General features: G+C 53.7%; 1 protein-coding gene across 1 annotated transcript in view; it reads right to left on the reverse strand.

The window, feature by feature from the left end:
- Nucleotides 1-22,732, reverse strand: part of COL26A1 (collagen type XXVI alpha 1 chain) — a 252,016-nt gene that overhangs the window by 58,386 nt on the left and 170,898 nt on the right. The window contains exon 4 of the mRNA XM_054394356.1: nt 7,351-7,392. Coding sequence (XP_054250331.1) covers nt 7,351-7,392 — 42 coding nt within the window. The remainder of the gene's footprint in view (nt 1-7,350; nt 7,393-22,732) is intronic.

A 22,732-nucleotide genomic window follows, 5' to 3' on the forward strand; every position in this document is an offset into this window, starting at 1 on the left:
ATCCTGATCCCTTTCTGATCCAAGACACACAGAGAAGTGATTCAAGATCAGTTATGGGGGGGAAATAAACATTTGCGTCCATTGTGCAGGTCAACAGCCACATTACACCAACCTTGTCAGGAGATGTTCAGAGCAAGCTGCCACCAGGCAGAGGGCAGATGAAGAATAGTTTTAAGGCTCTTCATGGTGTCACTCACTGAAGACACATCTTACAATCACAGAATCATGCAAAAGGATTGCATTGAAAAAGGCCTCTAAGATCATTGAGTCCAACCAGCAACCCAGCACCACCATGGCCACTAAACCCTGTCCCCAAGTGCCATGGCCAAGCAGTGCTCGAACACCTCCAGCGATAGGGACTCCACCACCTCCCTGGGCAGCCTGCATTGAATCAGGCTCATGTGGCACAGGCTGGTGTGGCACAGGCTGGTGTGGCACAGGCTGGTGTGGTACAGGCTGGTGTGGCACAGGCTGGTGTGGCACAGGCTGGTGTGGTACAGGCTGGTGTGGCACAGGCTGGTGTGGCACAGGCTGGTGTGGCACAGGCTGTCACCTCACAGGACATCCCCCACCTAGCTCTGAGCCTATACACCTCTCCTATACGGTGTCCTGGAAAGCAACAAATATACAAAATGCCACCTCTGTGGGGTTTTGCTCCACCCCTGGGCTCCCAGGCTCTGCTACCACTCCTGCAACAAATGACAGCAAAAAAAAGTCCAAGAGAGATCCCAGGGCAAATGCAGAGTGGAGTTGCAGCTCCAATTGTTTTCCAGTGCATTCTGTTGCATAGAAGCAACAAATACCTCTATCAGCATTTGCCATGCATCCTGTTCTGTCTGGGTAGGATGTCTTCACAAGAACAGAAGTTAATATAATCTCAGAATTCCAGCATGAGTGGTTGGAAGGGACCTCTGGAGCTCACCCAGTCCAGCCCCACTGCTAGAGAAGGGCACCCACAGCAGCTTGCCCAGGGGGTTTAGGAAGCTCTCCACACAAGGACACTCCACAACCTCTCTGGCCAGCCTGCTCCAGGCCTCCAGCACCCTCACAACAAACAACTTTCTCCTCCTCTTCACATGCAACCTCCTTTGTGCCCCAGCCTCTTGCCCCCCACAGCTCCTTTAGCTCTTGCTGAGCATTGCTCAGCTCCCCTCTGGGGCTGCTCTTCTGCAGGCTCTCAGCCCCAGGGCTCTCAGCCTTTGCTCCTCACAGAGCTGCTCCAGGCCCCTCAGCAGCTTTGCAGCCTCCCCTGCACTCTCTCCAGCAGTTCCCTGTCCCTCTTGAACTGGGGAGCCCAGAACTGGACCCAGGACTCCAGATGTGGCCTCCCTAGGGCAGAGTAGAGGGGGAGGAGAATCTCCTTTGATCTACTGGTCCTTCTTGGCCACAAGAGTCCACAGCAGGCTCATGCTGAACTTGGGTTCTAAGGCCATGGTTGATAGGCTCTCAGTGCAGTAAAAAGTGATCACTTGCTGCAGAGGAGATCACTTATCCAAACACAGGTCCTGTGATGCAGAGGAGATCACTTATCCAAACACAGTCCTGCTGCTCTGCCTCTGTTTGCACTTCAGCATTTTTAAACGAGTGAAGGAGGATAAAAAGCTGCACAGAGATTAAATCCCAGAACTTCCCATTCCCAGCTCTCAGAGCAGCTTTCCAGACTGGACCACTCACCCATCATGAGTTCTGAAGCACAGCAGTCTATAAACAGAGGGAACTGACCTGCAGCATGGAGTGTTTCAGAGAATAAAACATCCCAGTTCAGGGGAGGGATCTCTGCCATCTGTTGTGCCAGGGAGCAGAAATGAATCTCTCTGGGCATTTCTGGGCTCCTCGAGGGCCAGAGCAGTTTTCATTGACTGGTCATGGAAGCAGGATCTGATTCTGCTATTGCCACAGGGCTGGGGAGGTTGACCTGTGGAATTCTTCAGCCTCTTAATAAAACATTCAGGTGAAGCTCAGGCTGGGGTTCATAAATGGTTTGGGTGGGAAGGGACCTTTCAAGGCCATCCAGTCAAACCTCTGCACTCAGCAGGGGCATCCCCAACAAGAGCAGGTTGCTCACAGCCCCAAACAACCTGACCTGCACTGGTGCCAGGGATGGGGCAGCTCTCACCTCTCTGGGCAACCCAGGCCAGAATAAATCTCCCTCTTTGAGTTCAAACCATCTCTCCTTGTCCTGTCACAACAGGCCCTGAGAAAAACTCTGTCCCCAGCTTTCTGATCTCCCCTTGCAGCACTGCAAGGCCACCAGAAGGTCTCCCTGGAGCCTTCTCTCCATGCTGCCCAAGCCCAACTCTCTCAGCCTGGCTCCAGCAGAGAGCTTCCAGCCCTGCCAGCATTGCTGTGGCCTCCTCTGGCCCTGCTCCACCAGGTCCCTGTCTGTGCTGTGCTGAGGGCTCCAGAGCTGCCCCAGCACTGCAGGGGAGGTCTCAGCAGGGCACAGCAGAGGGACAGAATCCCCTCCCTGCCCTTGCTGCCCACACTGCTGGGGCTCAGCCCAGGACAGGCTGGGGCTGGGCTGGCAGCATAAAGGTTGGACTGATGCAGGGGATGTTGAGTAACCTCAGCGCCTGCCTATGGTGAGGAGTGGGGGAATGCCTTCTGGCCTGGCTAAACCCAGGACTCAGTTGCCCTCCCTTCATAAGTTTTGTCCAGTTCTGCACAGGCAGCCACAGGAAATCTTCCCCCACATGCACTGCAGTTTTCTGAAGCACAAGATGTGTGCTGGTGGGTCTCAGGCACACAAAGCTGTTAGCCCATGGCTGGCAGGGTCAGGAGTCTTGACTGGTCCAGGTCAGTCATTTACAGCCTAACGAGCTTGCTCGAGTGCTAATGGCAAACAACCACCCACTGCCTAAACCTTCCAAAGACATTCTCTCATTGCCCCTCCACGAGGAGCTGTGTAGCTTCCCAAAGGAACCAGACAAAGAGCTTCCACCTCTGACAGTCAGCATTTTGCAGACAAAGCCTCTGATGCTTGAGAAACACTTGGAGGATGGATTTCCTCACAGGTCAGCCCTGACCTGGACTTTCTCCTAGCCAACAGCAAACAACATTTGTTCAGTTTTAGTCTCTGCACGAGATCTTGGGCAATCTTTTTTGGCCTGCACTGCCCCATGAAAACACAAGAGCCATAAGTGCTTTGTCCCCTGGGGAAGGGAATGAGTGAGACTGTTTGGTCTGGCTCTGCTCATGGTGTGTACAAAAGGGAATTATGTTCTGCTTGTAACCAGCTTCATGCTTTTGATCTTGCTCATCCCCACAGAGAGATAATGCTGAACCAATCCCGTGCTCCCGAGAGCTGCACCAGATGTGTTGCAGAGAACAGAAACCATGGACTCCTCATCTCCCTTCTGCTGGCTTGCACATATTAGTAACTCACACAGGCTCAGAGAGACTGATTGGAACTGTCTGAAAACCATCTCTGAGCACAACCTGAGATGGATTGATCATTTAAGCTCTCCTTGGAGAGCTCAGCTCATAAAGAAGGGTTTGTACTACCCCTCTGCACAGGGCTGAATCAGCCAGTTCCAGTGAGGACACTGCTCACCTCCAATCACCAATCCACCCACCAGTTCTCTCTGCTCCTGAGGGCTGTCTCAGAGCTCTCTCAGGTGTGCTTGCAGCACACATTCTTTATTTAAAAGAATAAAATTAAAGAGGTGTGGAGGAAGCAGCAGTGCCACAGCATAGCGAGCTTTGGGCTAATATCATCTTCGTGTCAGCAATGTCTGGATGTGTCTGGATGTGTTCCTGTGTGACCTCCTCTAGGTGACCCTGCTTTGGCAGGGGTTTGGACTGGATGGTCTCCAGAAGTCCTCACCATTCTATGATTCTCTCAATTGAAACATGGAAAGCACAGCTCAGGTCAGACAGAACTCAGCTCAAGATGGATTTCAACTCTGATCCTTTCCTTTATGAAACACCCAGAAACCCAGACCCACACCCAGGGAACTTAGCCTGGACCCAGAAGATATTTAACTAACCCAGAAAGTGGACACCCTACTGCAATAGATCTTCTTGCTAAGGCAAGCCATCCTGCCAGCAAATCCTTGTGACATCTACTCACTGTGGTGAAGGCACCACATGCCCAGAATTATGCCCCCAAATACCAGCAAACTTATCCCAACATGTTTTGGTAAGTCCCCCATTTCCACCCTCCTTCTTGGAGTGGGGACAAAGGCCCAGGCACCAACCTGTCTCCTAAGAGGTAAATAACTCCATACACCCATTGCATGGCATGCTCATGCTCTTTCCATCTAAGGGCATAATTCTAGCTTTACCCTTCCTATAGGATGAAGCAGGTTGTTGACAAGTGTGCCCATTGCCCAGACCCAGCCTCGAGAAATCTATAAGTATTCCCCTCTTGTTTACCAACTTGCTCTCTCTCCTTTTGCTTTCTCTCACTTTGCTTGAGCTACATAAGCTCGCAGCACCTCTAAGTCTTCTCACTCCCACATGCAAGCATACTAGAGGCCTCTGCAACACGGAAAGAAGCCAGCTCCCCAAGTGTGCTGGTTTGGGGCCAGAGAGATCCTCTCTTGCCCCAAGAGGGACAAAAGAATGAGACTCACACAAACGGAGTCCCTTACATAACACCCAAAGACTTCCCAATTCTTCCGTTCTTCCCACCTGAGGGTCTACCCAAGACCCTCAGGGCTCTTTCTTCCCTCGCACTGCTAGGCTAGTCTCAGGCTGGCCAGGTCTGAGACTGCCCCCTCTCCTTTCTCCTCCTGGCATTAGGCCTAGACAGGCCTAAGAGGCCTTGAGATACTCCCCCACCGTTACCGGATAAGAGAGCATCTCCCACGGGGGCAGAGAGTGAAGAAAGAGGAAGAGAATGACTTTGCAGATGGATTGATAGGGCGCAGGATTTGTGGGTAGAAATACACAGTTTCCTGTATCCACCTTATTGGGTTGGACACTCAGAACACTGGAGGTGTAGCTTATGTGGCAGTGACAGGAAGCACCCAGCCTGAACTGCCACACCGAGCTGCTTGAGGAAGCAGCAAAGGAGATCCCTTAGCGGATGCCGAAAGCCATCATCATAAGCCCAGCCGAGAGGACTGAGGACCCTGAGGATAAGCTTTAGCCCAGAAGGGGAGGGACTAGCCCAAGCCTGGCAGTCCAGAACTGCTGCAAGCCATAAGCAGCTAAACAAGCAGCAACACATCTTGCGTGATCCCCGCTGCCCACTGTCGCCACTCTGCACCCTGTGTCGTCAGGGTAATGTAAGCCAGGATTTCCTGAGAGAGAGAGAGAGAGAGACATCCTCTCCTTTGAGATCAAGCCAGGGACAGCATTGTCACCTTACATGGGTAGCAGTGGCCGAGAGATTCAGCATTGCCAGCTCACTTCCAGCTGAGGGGGAAGCGCCACTTCACCGCACCCCTTCCCCGAGGCCCATCTCCATGATGGGAGGTGGCTGACCCCACCCACCAGGAACCATCACCTCGACCGTGAGGGCTGACCCCGAAGGACCCGGCCCTGCCGCGCAGGACCACCCCCAGACGAGCCGTGCTGGACTGACCCTGTTCAGGGAAACCACCGAATGGTGGAAAGCCTCACCCCACCCACACCCACGGGAGGAGAAAGAAAGCCTCAACCCACAACCACCCACGGGAGGAGAAAGAAAGCCTCAACCCACAACCACCCACGGGAGGAGAAAGAAAGCCTCGCCCCACCCACACCTATGGGAGGAGAAAGAAAGCCTCACCCCACCCGCACCCACGGGAGGAGAAAGAAAGCCTCACCCCACCCGCACCCACGGGAGGAGAAAGAAAGCCTCACCCCACCCACACCCACGGGAGGAGAAAGAAAGCCTCACCCCACCCACACCCACGGGAGGAGAAAGAAAGCCTCACCCCACCTGCACCCATGGGAGGAGAAAGAAAGCCTCACCCCACCCGCACCCACGGGAGGAGAAAGAAAGCCTCACCCCACCCACACCCACGGGAGGAGAAAGAAAGCCTCGCCCCACCTGCACCCACGGGAGGAGAAAGAAAGCCTCAACCCACCCGGGGAGGTGGCAGGAGAAAGCCTCGCCCCACCCACACCTATGGGAGGAGAAAGAAAGCCTCACCCCACCCGCACCCACAGGAGGAGAAGGAAAGCCTCGCCCCACCCATACCCGCGGGAGGAGAAAGGACGCCTCGCCCTACCCACACCCATGGGAGGAGAAAGAAAGCCTCACCCCACCCGGGGAGATGTCAGGAGAAAGAAAGGCACCGCCCAGAGGGACCAGCCTCGGGCAGGCAGCTAGCCAGACAGCGAGCAGCCAGCCTAACCCAGCAACTTGCCTGGCTACAAAGCAAGCCAGAATGTATCTTTCCATGTGTGCAACATTCAGTGACGTTCAATTCAAAGTGCCCGCGCCCAGCCGTGTGAGATTTGCAGATTGATTCGCCGTTGATAACATTGTAAATGTCTCTGTACATAGCTGCAGCCAAGCGCCTTGTCGAGTCTCCATCTAGTGGACAAGCCGTAGAACTGCACCCTTCGTTCCCTTAATCGAAATTGATTCTGTAAATATTATACTTGGATCAAATTGTGTATACTAAACCAGTTATGGAATATATTTTTGCAACCGTGCATCAGAATCAATATATAAGGCGATTAATCGATTATTAATAATTTTAATAATTAATAAGCAATAACTTTCATAATTCATATTGCATAAATCATAGATTAATAATTATCATCCTCCATCCTTAATCACCACACTAACCCTCAGAGGCATCGTGCTCTCAGACACACAGATGAATGCTCAGCACTGCAGAGACAGAAACTTTGTTCAAAGCTCCCTCACAAACCCCCAGGGACCAGGCTGCTTCAAGGTCTGGGGTCATTGCCTGTCCTTGCAGAAAGCCTGGGAATGGTGGTGACAAATGAAGCTAACAGAGAACTTCCCTGACTACCATGCACTGCAGGATTTAGTGTCTAACCCTGACAACTGGCAGTCCCGAGGCCTGGGACTGTGAGGTTGAAACAAAAGCAATCTGCTGTATTAGAATGAGCTGGAGGATCTCACATCATCATTCCACATGCAGGGAATGTAAGGCTGGGGCAAACACCCCAACTCGCTGACCTGGAACTCTAGAGCAGATGCTTTCCATATCTGCCGAAATCCATCACTTGTTGCTGCACACAACCACAGTCCATTTCCCTCCTGTTCCTAGTTGGCTGACTTGCATTTTCCCAACTGAACTCTGAGGATGGAGTTGTGATTTCACTCCATGAAGCCCAACCTCAAAACACATGGTAGGATTTGTTTAAGAAGTGTTCCAGCAGGGAGGATAAATAATTGAGATAATGAGCAGGAGGCTGTCCCAGCAGATCCTGTGACACCCTCTCTGTCTCCTGCTGGCTCGTGCTGCTCTCCCAGCACACCTCTGCATCCCCACCCAGCAAAGCATTGCAACTGGAGGGGAAGAAAAGCACTAATGTGTCAGAGATGGGGTAACCTCAGCATGCTGGAAAACGACTCACATCCCCTGTGCCAGCAGTGACTCAACCTGGACCAACAGCTGCTGCATGTGACCAGCCTTGGAGGGAAAGCTGAAGCGGTGCCCCCAGCGCTGCAGGGTGAGAGCTGCACAACTCAACTGCTCAACTGAAAGCCTCACAGCTCCAAAAACTCCTCATCCTAGAAATCTGTGATCACAGGATCAGAGAATGCTGGGGGGGTAGGAAGGGACCTCTGGAGGTCATCCAGTCCAACCCCCCCACCAAAGCAGGGTCACCCAGAACAGGTGACACAAGAACATATCCAGACTCATCCAGACATTGCTGACATGAAGATGACAACACAGACCTCACTGTGCCATAGCAGTCCTCAGGCAACTGTGCTGGGCTAATCTAGGAGAATCATAGAATCAGTCAAGGTTGGAAGGGATCACAAGGATCATCCAGTTCCAACCCCACTGCCATGGGCAGGGACACCTTACACTAGAAAATCCAGAATCCCAGCATTGCTAAGGTTGGAAGGCACCTCTGGAGCTCATCCAGTCCAAGCCCTGCTCAAGCAGGGCACCCACAGCAGCTTGCCCAGGAGCACAATGCCCAGGGGGGGTTGGAAGCTCTCCACACAAGGACACTCCACAACCTCTCTGGCCAGCCTGCTCCAGGCCTCCAGCACCCTCACAACAAACAACTTTCTCCTCCTCTTCACATGCAACCTCCTGGATTCCACTTTGTGCCCCTTGTTGCCCCTTGGCCTGGCCCTGGGCACCACTGAGCAGAGTCTGGCCCCAGCCTCTTGCCCCCCACAGCTCCTTTAGCTCTTGCTGAGCATTGCTCAGCTCCCCTCTGGGGCTGCTCTTCTGCAGGCTCTCAGCCCCAGGGCTCTCAGCCTTTGCTCCTCACAGAGCTGCTCCAGGCCCCTCAGCAGCTTTGCAGCCTCCCCTGCACTCTCTCCAGCACTTCTCTGTCTCTCTTCAACTGGGGAGTCCAGAACTAGACCCAGGATTCCAGATGTGGCCTCCCTAGGGCAGAGTAGAGGGGCAGGAGAACCTCCATCAACTTGGTGGCCACAGTCTTTTTAATATACCCCAGCAGTGCTAAAAACTTTTTACCCGTGGGGCTCTCTAATGATTTCAGGACAATTATCTCAGTGGCACTAAGAGAAGTATAAAAATCACCCAGGCCAACATTCAGGACAGGGTTGCAGGTCAGAGTTTGGTGCAGAACCACACAGAGCCCTCCTGGCACCTCTGCCCCATTCCTCAGTGCTGTCAGCCCACACTCTGTATGTGCAGAGCCTCTGCAGAATATTCAAAGGGCTTTTGGTTTCCCTGCAGCCAGATGCTCAGGAGATATAAATTGCAGAGCTCAACTGAAGTCAAGGGATCAAGGCTTTGTCTCCGTTTGTCTTGATGGATTACTCCAAAATTCATATTTCAGAGGGGAGACAGAGGAGGTGGTTTGCAGCATATGAAAGAGGAGAGAAGTCTGGAATCACCAAGCTTTTGTTTAAACAAATCAGCTCTTTGCAGCCAGCTTTTCCCAGGCCATATTTTGCCATTAGAAGGAACTCCAACCTTTCAGTGCAATGGGGCGTAGCACACTGGCATAGCTTTGGGACATAAGAATCCCATTTGCAGCTCACGCTTCACCCTGCTCGGGGCTCCAAACAATCCTCTGCCCTCCTCCAAGTCTTAGCTTTCCTTTCATCCATCTGCAGTGGGATGTTTCTTAGGTAAAGGACTCAAGGTCAGAGGATGTGAGATGCACATGGAGAAATCAATGAGGGTGTTTGATTACTGTGATCAAACCTGCCTGGCAGCTCCTCTCCTCCCCTCCAGTAAAGCCCACCACTTCCATCACACTTGTCAGAGATGGACAAAATTGGTTATCCTCATGGTGGGGTGGGCAAACCAGAGCTGCATCAAGATTGTGTCTTATGAGGACCTTAGCAAGGCCTTTGACACCATCTCCCATGACATCCTAGTGAGAAAGCTCAGGAAGTGTGGGATGGAAGAGCAGACAATGAGGAGGATTAGGAACTGGTTACAAGAGAGAGTTCAAAGAGTGGTGGTTAATGGTGCCAGGTCCAGCTGGAGAGCTGTAACCAGTGGAGTCGCCCAGGGGTCAGTGCTGGGTGCAGTGCTGTTCAACATCTTCATCAATGACATTGATGAGGGAACAGACAGACAGACAGACAGAGTCTGCTCAGCAAGTTTGCTGATGACACCAAGCTGGGAGGCTTGGCTGAGACAGCTGAAGGCTGTGCAGCCATCCAGCAAGACTTGGACAGACTGAGAGCTGGGCACAGATGAACCAAATGAAGTTCAACAAGGACAAGTGCAGAGTCCTTCCTACATCAGGGGAGGAAGAATAAACTGCAGCAGTAGAGGTTGGGAAGTGATCTGCTGGAGAGCAGCCCTGTGGACAGGGACCTGGGAGTGCTGAGGGATAACAAGTTCTGCATGGGACAGCAATGTGCCCTGGGGGGCCAAGAAGGCCAATGGGGTCCTGGGGGGCATTCAGAGGAGTGTGGCCAGCAGAGCCATGGAGGTTCTCCTCCTCCTCTACTCTGCCCTCTTGAGAACTCATCTTGAGTACTGTGTTCAGTTTTGGGCTCCCCAGTTTAGGAGGCACAGGGACCTGCTGGAGAGGGTCCAGCAGAGGGCTGTGAGGATGATTAGGAGAATGGAGCACTGCCTGGGGAGGAGAGGCTGAGAGCCCTGGGGCTGTTTAGTCTGGAGAAGAGAAGACTTAGAGGGGATTTAATAAATGTTTATAAATATCTGAGGGCTGGGGGTCAGGAGGGAGGGGACAGGCTCTGCTCACTTGCTCCCTGGGATAGGACAAGGAGCAATGGATGTAAGCTGCAGCACAGGAGGATTCACCTCAATACAAGGAGGAATTTCTTTACTGTGAGGGTCACAGAGCACTGGAACAGGCTGCCCAGAGAGGTTGTGGAGTCTCCTTCTCTGGTGACTTTCAAGGCCTGTCTGGATGTGTTCCTGTGTGACCTGAGCTGGATTGTCTGGTCCTGCTCTGGCAGGGGGTTGGACTCAATGATCTCTTTGGGTCCCTTCCAACCCCTGACATCCTGTGATCCTGTGTGGTCCTGTGAATGAGGAAAGGCTGAGAGCCCTGGGGCTGTTTAGTCTGAAAAAAAGAAGACTGAGAGGGGATCTGATCAATGTCCATAAATATCTGAGGGGTGGGGGGCAAGAAGGGGCCAGGCTCTTTGCAGTGGTCTCCTGTGATAGAACAAGAGGCAATGGATGCAAAGTGGAACCCAGGAGGTTCCATCTCAACATGAATAAAAAATTCTTGACTGTGAGGGTGCTGGAGCCCTGGAGCAGGCTGCCCAGAGAAGTTGTGGAGTCTCCTTCTCTGGAGACTTTCAAGACCTTTGATATGTTCCTGTGTGACCTGGCCTAGGTGCCCCTGCTTTGGTAGGGGGGTTTGGACTGGATGATCTTCAGAGGTCCCTTCCAACCCCTACCACTGTATGATTCCATGGTTCTGTGTCATCAGCCCACGCTGAGAGCAGCTCCACAGCACACAGTGCAACAGCTTCACCTCCACACCAGCAGCTCTGTGATCAGGACTGCCCAGAGCAGGTCTCCATGCACCATGCAACATGGCTTGGGTGCAAACCAGTGACACACAACTTAGTCCAGAATCAGAGAATGGGTTGAGTTGGGAAGGACCTTAAAGTTCCTCCAGCTCCAACCCCCTGCCATGGGCAGGGACACCTCCCACCAGCCCAGGTGGCTCAGGGCCTCATCCAGCCTGGCCTTGAACACCTCCAGGGAGGGAACATCCAACAACCTCCTTGGGCAACCTGTTCCAGTCTCTCCCTACCCTCACTCTCAAGAATTTCTTCCTCCTCTCCAGTCTCAATCTCCCCTCTCCCAGCTCAAAGCCATTGTCCCTCAGCCTGGCACTCCCAGCCCTTGCCAAAAGTCCCTCCCCAACTTTCCTGCAGTCTCCCTTCAGCTACTGGAAGGTCACTATAAGGTCTCCCCAGAGCTCTCTCTTCAGCAGGTCCAGTTCAAAAAGAGTTTCATCTTTCAAAGAAAGCAGGAGACCCTCTTTGCTGCTAGTAGACACCTTCCCTAAGACAAGCTCAGATTAGTCTGAAAGAATCTGGAAGAGCATGAGTGAAGGCAGCTGAATTAGTCCAGGAACTCTGCTTCCTCACAGGGAAAAAATAAGGAAGCTCAAAGCTCCTGAGAGAGGCACAGCTGACTCCTGCTGTCAGCTGGGTGAGCAGCTGAGATGCTGTGCACCTGAGGGGTTCTGTGTGGATGCTCAAGAGATAACCCAGCAAGGCACTGCCCCTTTGCTGCCACACACACACAGCTTAGCCAGGACACCCCCACACAGCCATGCTGTCACACTCCATCCCCAAAGGCATTTCAAGTCCAAGCCCACCACAGAAACAGCAGCACAGATCCCCTGTGCCTACCTAGGTGGCCCTCCATAGGGGTCAGCCAGCCTGGACTTGCATCCCCACCCCTCTTTGATTTGTCTGCCTCGACCCTGCCAGCCTTTCAACCTGGATTCTGAGTTCCCTTAAGTAGTTTATGTTCTGGTCCTTTGCAAGAGCTTTCAGCAGGGCTGGTGAAGGAGAGCAGGCCCAAGCCATAAATCACAGCCAACCTGGGATCTGCTTTTTCAACACCTTGCCTCTAATGAGAGTCAGATGTTGGCTGATGGCCTCTGCTAATTGTGCTTGTTTAGGATGGGGCTGGCTGGAGCTCTGCAGTAGGCTGGGAGCGTGTGAAGGGCACAGGGCTGACAGCAGCCATGCAAAGCAGCAGTGCTGGAGTCACACAGAAGCCTCTGCTGTGAAGACCAAAGAGCATCACAGGCCTGGAGAGCTGCAGGAGGAAGGGCTCCTGATAGGATCTTGTACACCCTGGCCTCAGCTCAGGTCCCAGTGAGCTGGAGCAGGAACTCCTCTGTCAGGAGAAGCTCCCTGGGTTTTCTTTGGTGTGGGATCACCAAATGACAGAAACACAGGATGGAAGGGATGTCCTGAGATCATCCAGTCCAACCCCTTGCTCAAGCAGGGCACCCACAGCAGCTTGCCCAGGGTCACAATGCCCAGGGGGGGTTGGAAGCTCTCCACACAAGGACACTCCACAACCTCTCTGGGCAGCCTGCTCCAGGCCTCCAGCACCCTCACAACAAACAACTTTCTCCTCCTCTTCACATGCAACCTCCTGGCTTCCACTTTGTGCCCCTTGCTGCCCCTTGGCCTGGCCCTGGGCACCACTGAGCAGAGTCTGGCCCCAGCCTCTTGCCCCCCACAGCTCCTTTAGCTCTTGCTGAGCATTGCTCAGCTCCCCTCTGGGGCTGCTCTTCTGCAGGCTCTCAGCCCCAGGGCTCTCAGCCTTTGCTCCTCACAGAGCTGCTCCAGGCCCCTCAGCAGCTTTGCAGCCTCCCCTGCACTCTCTCCAGTACTTCTCTGTCTCTCTTCAACTGGGAAGCCCAGAACTGGACCCAGCACTCCAGATGTGGCCTCCCTAGGGCAGCATTGAGGGGGAGGAGACCCTCCCTTGCCCTGCTGGCCACACTCTTCTCCATGCACCCCAGGACCCCATTGGCCTTCTTGGCCACCAGGGCACATTGCTGCCTCATGGGGAACTTGTCCCCCCCCAGCACTCCCAGCTCCTTCTCCTTGGAGCTGCTTCCCAGCAGGTCCCCTCTGCCCTGTCCTGCTGCAGGAGGTTGTTCCTCCCCAGGGCTAGGACCCTGCACATGCTGTCGTTGAACTTCAAGAGGTTCCTCTCTACCCAGCTCTGCAGCCTGTCCCTGCTCTCACCTAAGCACACACAGACATGTGAGGGTCACACCACCACTGTACAGCTGCTTTTACAGTACAGAGATGGCTGAAAGAGTCTGGGACTCACCCATGAGCAGTCACGGAAGGATGGAGGAAGACAGCATCCTCCTCCTTCCTCCCTTTCTGGGTCAAATAACTCCTGAAAGCACAAGCTGCTCACTTGCACCACACAGTTCCTCAGCCCCAAGTTCAGAAGCAGCCCTGACAAAGCCCCACGAGATTTCCACTCAGCATGGCCACCAGCACAGGTCAGCTACCTCACACCTATGACTGGAGGCTCAGAGAGCCAACCAAGGACTTTGTTCTCTCCCACACTTCTCCCATCAGGATTCTACAGGCTGGAGAGTTTTCATCCACCTGTGAATGGTGAACTGGAGCAGGGCAGAGTTAGGTTGGACATCAGGAGGAAGCTCTGCACATTGAAGGTGGTGAGACACTGGAACAGGCTGCCCAGAGAGGTGGTGGAGGCTCCACCACTGGAGGCATCCAAAGTCAAACTCGGTGTGGTGCTGAGCAACCTGACCTGCTGAAAGATGCTGGCAGCAAAGGGAGTGTGGAAGTAGGACAGGAAATTCTGCCTCTTGACTCTGCTCTGCTGAGACCTCACCTCCAATCCTGCCTCCTGTTCTGGTATCCCCAGCACAAGAAAGACACAGAGCTGTGGAGTGAGTCCTGAGGAGGACACAAAGATGATGCAAGGGCTGGAGCAGCTCTGCTGTGAGGCCAGGCTGAGGGAGCTGGGGGTGTTCAGCCTGGAGAGGAGAAGGCTCCAGGGGGACCTTAGAGCTGCCTGCCAGTGCCTGAAGGGATCCTGCAGGAAGGCTGAAGAGAGACTTTTCCTGAGGACAAGGGGGAAGGGTTTGAAGCTGAGGCAGAGCAGGGTTAGACTGGAGCTGAGGAAGAAGTTCTTCAGTACAAGGGTGGAGAGACTCTGGAACAGGTTGCCCAGGGTCTGCCTCCTCCCTGGAGGTGTTCAAAGCCAGGCTGGATGAGGCCTTGAGCAACCTGGGCTGGTGGGAGGTGTCCCTGCCCATGGCAGGAGGTTGGAAGAGATGACCTCTGAGGTCCCTTCCAGCCTAAGCCATTCTATGGTCATTCTACAACTCTATGTCCCTGCTCACTGTGCAGGGGTGGCACAAGGTGACCTCTGAGGCTCCCTTCCCTTGAAGCATTCTATGACTCTGTGGTTCTCTCCTGGTTATTCCTCTGCCTATCAGTGTGGAGCAGAACAGCTCAAGAACATTTCACCATCTCACACAGACCCTTCACCATCTCTGCCAGGAGATCACTGCCAAAATGCCTCTATTTGTAACCTCTCCCTCTCCTATCTCTGCTCTAACAGCCCTGCCCCTCAGCTTTCCTGGCTGTCTTTCCAGAGCCAGCTCAAGTTTCCTTCCTTCTGTGAGCTGCCATCAGATGTTTTTTTTCTGCTCGTAGAAGATTCAGACTTCATTTTCATGGCTACTTTCTTAACCAGGAAAAGGCTTTGTGTGTGTGTGTGTGTGTGTGTCCCTGAATCAGCAATGAATGTTTTGTTTTTCATGCTAGTGAGTGATTTTTGGAGTGCCTGTGAGAAAAACCTGAGTGCAAAGCAAATTTACACCCAAAGTGCTCTTGGAGAAGGCAGCTCCAATTTGGGAGAGGGTTTCCAGTGGGGAAAAAAAAATGCTGCAATTTTTCAGGGTTTTGCAATATTTCCTACAAATTGCTTTTGTGGCCTCCTTACTGAGCCCCTTCAGTCCTGACTTGTGCAACAGCATTTATTTCAAAGCTCCAATTAAAACTCCAATGAGCTAATTAAAGTCTTCAATGAAAAGGAATGCTTCACTTTGGCTCCAATTAAATCATTTGGGTTGACCCAAACCCATCTTTTACTGTTCAAAACCTTCCAGTTTTCCATTTCATTTTTTCTCCTAAATCATTTTTCAACCCAATTTTCTCCTTTGGGTTTGGCAAATGAACCCAACCCCCCCGCCCCCCTGCCTCCCTGCCTCCCTGCTCTGTTACTCACCCAGGTCTGTTCTTCCCCAGCTCCCATCACTCACATTGGTTTAGTTAACATTTCACACATGCACACTCCTACACCACTCACTAATTTGCTCCATAATTGCTCTCAGCCTGGGATTTGGGCCCCTGCACAGCCCCATGGATCTCCTTTTCCCATCTGGAATTAGGTCATGATCTATTCACAGACAACCAGGAGATGTGAGATCCGTGCCCAATCCGGCTCAGGCAGGCAGGCTGAGCAGGGAATGGTTGGGGGTTGATGCCACAAATTTTGCAGGAAGTGTAGGAGGTGTGATTTTTAGAAACCTTAAGGACATTTGGTGTGCCCCAGGGGTCAGGACTGGGCCCAGTCTTGTTCAGCATCTTCATCAATGATCTGGATGAAGGCATGGAGTGGAGCCTCAGCCAGTTGGCTGATGGTCCCAAACTGGGAGCAGTGGCTGACAGCCCTCAGGCTGTGCTGCCATTCAGTCAGACCTGCACAGGCTGCAGAATTGGGCAGAGGGAACCTCATGGAGTTCACCAAGGGCAAGTGCAGGGTCCTGGCCCTGGGGAGGAACAACCTCCTGCAGCAGGACAGGGGAGGGGGGACCTGCTGGGAAGCAGCTGCAAGGAGAAGGAGCTGGGAGTGCTGGGGGGGGACAAGTTCCCCATGAGGCAGCAATGTGCCCTGGTGGCCAAGAAGGCAAATGGGGTCCTGGGGTGCATGGAGAAGAGTGTGGGCATCAAGATGATGAAAGTTCTTCATCCTCTACACTGCCCTAGAGAGGCCACATCTGGAGTCCTAGGTCCAGTTCTGGGCTCCCCAGTTGAAGAGAGACAGAGAAGTGCTGGAGAGAGTGCAGGGGAGGCTGCAAAGCTGCTGAGGGGCCTGGAGCAGCTCTGTGAGGAGCAAAGGCTGAGAGCCCTGGGGCTGAGAGCCTGCAGAAGAGCAGCCCCAGAGGGGAGCTGAGCAATGCTCAGCAAGAGCTAAAGGAGCTGTGGGGGGCAAGAGGCTGGGGCCAGACTCTGCTCAGTGGTGCCCAGGGCCAGGCCAAGGGGCAGCAAGGGGCACAAAGTGGAAGCCAGGAGGTTGCATGTGAAGAGGAGGAGAAAGTTGTTTGTTGTGAGGGTGCTGGAGGCCTGGAGCAGGCTGCCCAGAGAGGTTGTGGAGTGTCCTTGTGTGGAGAGCTTCCAACCCCCCCTGGGCATTGTGCTCCTGGGCAAGCTGCTGTGGGTGCCCTGCTGGAGCAAGGGCTGGATTGGATGACCTCAGGAGATCCCTTCCACCCCCATCCCCCATGCTGGGGTTCTGGATTTTCCTAACATAGCCCAGCACAGTTGCCTGAAGACTGCAATGATCCTGCTAAAAGCAGTGTCCTGTATCCAGCATGAACTTGGTGGAACTCTGCTGTCTGTGAGCTTCCGGTCCTGCTGCTCCCTACCTGGAGCCCTTTGCTCCTCTGCTTCCCCACTGCATTGGAGAATGCCTATGGAGGGAAATAAGAAGTCAGAAAATCAAGAGAGGATTGTGATGTGAGCAGAGTGCACATACAAACACCCCAAAGTAAGGCAGGGCTACCTGCAAGCTAGATTAAGAGTCCCCAGGCCCAAGGGAGGGAACCCTCCTGCCTCCCTGCCACGGAAGCAGAGGCACAGAGCCCACAGGGGCTGAGGCTCCTTACTGGGGGAAAATATTTTCCTCCTAGAGCTCATCCAGCCCTAACTAAACCAAAATCCACTGCCTGATACTCACTGATCCACACTCACTTCTCTGTCACTCCTTCATCCATGACACAGAATGAAGCCTAATGAGCCAGCAGTGTGCACTTGCAGCCCAGCAGGCAGCTGTGTCCTGGGCTGCACCAACAGAAGTGTGAGCAGCAGCACAGGGAGGGTATTCTGCCCCTCTGCTCTGCTCTGCTCAGACCCCACCTGCAGCACTGCCTCCAGCTCTGGGGCCCCTTGGTCCCAGAGCTGCTGGAGAGGGTCCAGAGGACACCACAAAGATGATCAGAGGCTGGAGAACCTACCTATGCAGACAGGCTGGGAGAGTTGGGGCTGTTCAGCCTGGAGAACAGAAGGCTCCAGGGAGACATTAATGGAGACCTTAGGTACCTGAAGGGGCTCCAGGAGAGCTGGGGAGGGACTTTGGACAAGGGCTGGGAGTGCCAGGATGAGGGACAATGGCTTTGAGCTGGGAGAGGGAAGATTGAGACTGGAGATGAGGAAGAAATTCTTTCCAGTGAGGGTGGGGAGACACTGGAACAGGTTGCCCAGGGAGGTTGTGGATGTCCCCTCCCTGGAGGTGTTCAAGGCCAGGCTGGATGACACCTTGAGCAAGCTGTGCTGGTGGGAGGTGTCCCTGCCCATGGCAGGGGTTGGAACTGGATGAGCTTTGAGATCCCTTCCAGCCCAACCCATTCTGGGATTCTATGGTTCTACTGGACCTGGCTAACTGTTTTGACCCCAGTTTAAGCATGAACCCCACTGTGCTTGGAGGTTCACCCTAAACTGAGATGTTCTCACATCCCTTCCAGAGGAGACTGCTAGGAGAAGCAGTCAGGGGAAGCAGTCAGCAGTGCAGGCAAAATGTGGTGTAATGTACCAGGAAACAAGGAAGCAGCCAGGACAAGAGGAATTGAAGCTCACTGGAGGGACTCACAGCAGAGGTTCTGCACCTGTGTAGCACAGGTCAGGGAAGCTCTCACAGACTGGAGCCAAACAACTTGTGCTTGACTGGAGAATGTGTTTCAGAAAGACACTGAGGGCAGATAGCCCTCAGTGACCTGCATGCAGAGTGCATCACTGTGCAACAAATGTGCCTCTTGTTGCCAGCTGGGATTGCAGACATTAAGCTCTACCTCTGCTTTGAGTTTATCACACTGCCAGACACCTTGGGGTTAGAAGCCTCCTCCCTGCACAAATCACCCTGGAGGGGCTTCAAAGCTGTGGGGAAGTGGTGCTGAGGGCCATGGTTTAGTGGTGACCTGGCGGTGCTGGGTTCAGGGTTGGAGTCCATGACCTTAAAGGTCTCTTCCAACAAAACAATTCCATGCTTCAAAGTCCCTGTCACACATTAAAGATGTTACATTGGGGGTGCTCAGTCAAGCACCAGTGGTTTCACCTCCAGAGCTTTTAGCACTGCCTTGCTTTAGCCAAGACTAAAAATCAGCTGAAAGACCAAGACAGAAAACAATTGCTTAAAGAGCTGAGAAGGATGGGCTGAATGCACAGGATTTGGCTCTCTGAATAGCAAGCACCATGCTTGTCAGGCTTTCTGCAACTCTCATTCCTTTTACAACCTCTCACAGCTGAGCCCTGGGGCTGTTGAGAGCTGGGCAGAGGGAACCTCATGGAGTTCACCAAGGGCAAGTGCAGGGTCCTGGCCCTGGGGAGGAACAACCTCCTGCAGCAGGACAGGGGAGGGGGGACCTGCTGGGAAGCAGCTGCAAGGAGAAGGAGCTGGGAGTGCTGGGGGGGGACAAGTTCCCCATGAGGCAGCAATGTGCCCTGGTGGCCAAGAAGGCCAATGGGGTCCTGGGGTGCATGGAGAAGAGTGTGGGCAGCAAGATGATGGAAGCTCTCCACCCTCTACTCTGCCCTAGTCAGGCCATAGCTGGAATCCTGGGTCCAGTTCTGGGCTCCCCAGTTGAAGAGAGACAGAGAAGTGCTGGAGACATTCCAGGGGAGGCTGCAAAGCTGCTGAGGGGCCTGGAGCAGCTCTGTGAGGAGCAAAGGCTGAGAGCCCTGGGGCTGAGAGCCTGCAGAAGAGCAGCCCCAGAGGGGAGCTGAGCAATGCTCAGCAAGAGCTAAAGGAGCTGTGGGGGGCAAGAGGCTGGGGCCAGACTCTGCTCAGTGGTGCCCAGGGACAGCACAAGGGCAGCCGTGGAAAGCCAGGAGGTTGCATGTGAAGAGGAGGAGAAAGTTGTTTGTTGTGAGGGTGCTGGAGGCCTGGAGCAGGCTGCCCAGAGAGGTTGTGGAGTGTCCTTGTGTGGAGAGCTTCCAACCCCCCCTGGGCATTGTGCTCCTGGACAGCTGCTGTGGATGCCCTGCTTGAGCAGGGTTGGATTTGGTGATTTGGATTTTCATGGGTGTCAAGTGGAGGTGGCCAGGCTCTTTTCAGTGGTTCACAGTGATAAGCCATGGAACAATGGATTCAGACTTGAACATAGAAGATTTCAGCTCAACATGAGGAGAAACTTCTTTACAGGGAGGGTGACAGAGCCCTGGAGCAGGCTGCCCAGAGGGGTTGTGGAGTCTCCCTTTCTGGAGACTTTCAAACCCACCTCGATGCATTCCTGTGCAGACTACCCTGGGGGGATTCTGCTCTGGCAGGGCCTTGGACCTGATGATCTCTTGAGGTCCCTTCCAACCTCTGATATACTGTGAGACTGTGATCTCCCGAGGTCCCTTCCAACCTGAGCCCTGCTGGGATTCTCTGACCATTACTCTGCCTAACTCTGCTAACTACCCTTTGCTGGCCTTTATCTTATCACCCCTCAGCCCTGCAATGGTCCTCAGAGATCTGAGCAGCAGAAAGATTTTCTTCCACATTTCTCTGCAGCTGCAGTTTTGTTCTCTGAGACACTCAGGGCCACTGGAAGGAGACCCAGCACATGCCTCCTATCTGCTGACCTCCATACACTGGAAACCCAGGTGACACTTGCATGGGGTTGGTGACCAGCACAAGGCTGTGTGAGGGACTTCTTTCTCTGGGTGGGTGAAAAAAAAAACCCTACTCAAGGAAATATTCTTGGGGTTAGGCAGGAACAGTTCATCTCAGATCTTAACTCTTCAAAACATATCCACCAGGTTACTCCTCTGACCCATTGCAGAATGAAGAATCAGAGGATGTCCCTCAGCAAAATGTTTTCCAGCATTCAAAATCCTTTTCTGTTACCCAGAACTCACCAAATGATTCCCAAACCTGGGGGCTCCATGAGCTTCACGAGGGGCCCAGGTCCTGCTCCACACTTTGTGTGTTTGTGTTTCCATCCACACCCCAAAGCTCACTGCAGCACAAGTGTCCTTTAAGAGGCACCACACTGGTGGTGGTTGGAGGGGCTCCAGCTGCCTCCACCTGGAAACTCTCCTTTACAAAAGCCTGAACTGGCAGGTTCAGAACCAGGAGTGAAGGGCCAGCACCCAGGGAGACTTCCCCTGGAGCTTGGCCAGCATTGGGTAAGGCTGGGCCTCAGCCAACCTCCTCTCCCACGCCCCTCACCCCACACACTCAGCCTCACTATTAGGTTACTCTGACAGCTGTGGAGGATTTGACCACGAATTCTGACCCTCCCTCTGAGCACTGCTGAGGAACAGGGAGAGCAGCCAGAGAGTACAAACTGGACACCTGCAGAGTGGGGCAATTTGTCTGCACAAAGCACCAAGAAGGAACTGGATATCTCCAAAGACAGCTTGGTGTGTGTGTCCCTCCCCCTCAGCCCAGCACCTTGGTCTGCTAACAGTGCAGCACCAGCTGCCACTGCTGAGCACCAGGCAGCAACAGCCTGGTAAAGAACCTCACAGCAGGGCTGTAAACTCACACAGATAGCTTCAGAGGCTGGATGCACAGCTGCTGGTGGCTGCTGGTGGCTGCTGGCACCATGGTGCTATTGGCACTTAGAGTGCAGATGGACCATCATCCTCCTGCAGGCAAAGGAGCTCTTAGGTTTCACACCCACGGAGAGTTTAGAATTGGCAGCACAATCATGGGATCACAGAATCATTTGGGTTGGAAGATCACTGAGTCCAAGCCTTACCCCAGCACTGCCAGGGCACCACTGAACCATGGCCCTCAGCACCACAGCTCCAGGGCTTTGAAACCCCTCCAGGGTTGGGGACTCCACCACTGCTCTGGGCAGCCTGGGCCAGGCCTTGACAACCCTTTTGGGGAAGAAATTGTTCCTCATGTCCAACATAAACCTCCTCTGGGCCAACTTAAAGCCACTGCCCCTTGTCCAATCTCTTGTTCCTTGTGAGAAGAGACCAACCCCCACCTGACTCCAACCTCCCTTCAGGAGTCTGCCAGAAGGTCTCCCCTCAGCCTCCTCTTCTCCAGGCTGAACAAGCCCAGATCCCTCAGCTGCTCCTCACAGGACTCAGCTCTGGATCCTTCACCAGATTTGTTGCCCTGCTCTGGACCTGCTCCTGCACCTCAAAGTCTCTCCTATACTGTGGTACCCCAAAACTGAACCCAGGATGAGAGACTTTTTAGGGTGCCAGGGAGTGATAGGACTGGGGGGAATGGAGTAAAACTAGCAGTGGGGACATTCAGATTGGATGTTAGGAAGAAATTCTCCCCCATGAGGGTGGTGAGAGACTGGCACAGGTTGCCCAGGGAGGTGGTGGAAGCCTCATCCCTGGAGGTTTTTGCAGCCAGGCTGGATGTGGCTGTGAGCAACCTGCTGTGGTGTGAGGTGTCCCTGCCCATGGCAGGGGGTTGGAACTGGATGAGCCTTGAGGTCCCTTCCCACCCTGACAGTTCTGTGATTCTAAGATTTGAGCTGTGGCCTCATCAGCACTGAGTACAAGGGAACAATCCCTGCCCTGCTCCTGCTGCCCACACCACTGCTGACCCAGGCCAGGCTCTGGTGGCCTTCATGGCCACCTGGCCACCCCCTGGCTCATCTTCAGTTGCTGGCACCCAGCACCCCCAAATCCTTTTCCAGCAGGCAGTTTCCAGGCACTCTGCCCCCAGCCTGGAGCTTTCCTGGGGTTGTCGTGCCCCAAGGTCAGGACCCAGCCCTTGGCCTTGCTGAACTTCATCCCAATGGACTTGACCCATGGATCAAGCCTGGCCAAATCCCTCTGCAGGCTCCCTGTAGAACCTGTGAAGTTCATCTCTCACATGCAGTGTGGCTGGAAGACACTTGTAAGTGCTTACACCAAAGGTAACTGCCTGCACCCAAACCACCACAGCTCACCAAACCTTTCAGTGCTGGGAATTACTTCATGCTGAATGGCTGCCAGGCTCCCATTCACTGCCAGGCTCCCATTCACTGCCAGCCCCAGCAACAGTTTTCTTATCAAAAATTGAGGATTCCTGTGGACACAGGACCCAGAATGGCAATGGGAGGGCAAATGCCTCTGCTTTGAGATCAGGACATGGCCAAAGGGGTTCAGGCAGCAGAAAAAGTGCAAAGTGTAGCTACAGGCCCAGCAAGATGCACTTCAAAATAAACCCCTCCAGAAGTGTGAGGAACAGCCCTGGGGAGGATGCTAGAGAAATGTGGGTCCAGAGAGGGGCAGCAGAGCTGGGGAAGGGTCTGGAGAACAGGGCTGGGGAGGAGCAGCTGAGGGAGCTGGGGGTGTTCAGCCTGGAGAAGAGGAGGCTGAGGGAGACCTCATTGCTCTCTACAGCTCCCTGAGAGGAGGCTGGAGCCAGGGGGGGTTGAGCTCTGCTCCCTAGCATCAGGTGATAGAAAGAGAGGA

This window comes from Indicator indicator, chromosome 30 (assembly GCF_027791375.1).
Source record: "Indicator indicator isolate 239-I01 chromosome 30, UM_Iind_1.1, whole genome shotgun sequence".
NCBI classification, from domain to species: domain Eukaryota; kingdom Metazoa; phylum Chordata; class Aves; order Piciformes; family Indicatoridae; genus Indicator; species Indicator indicator.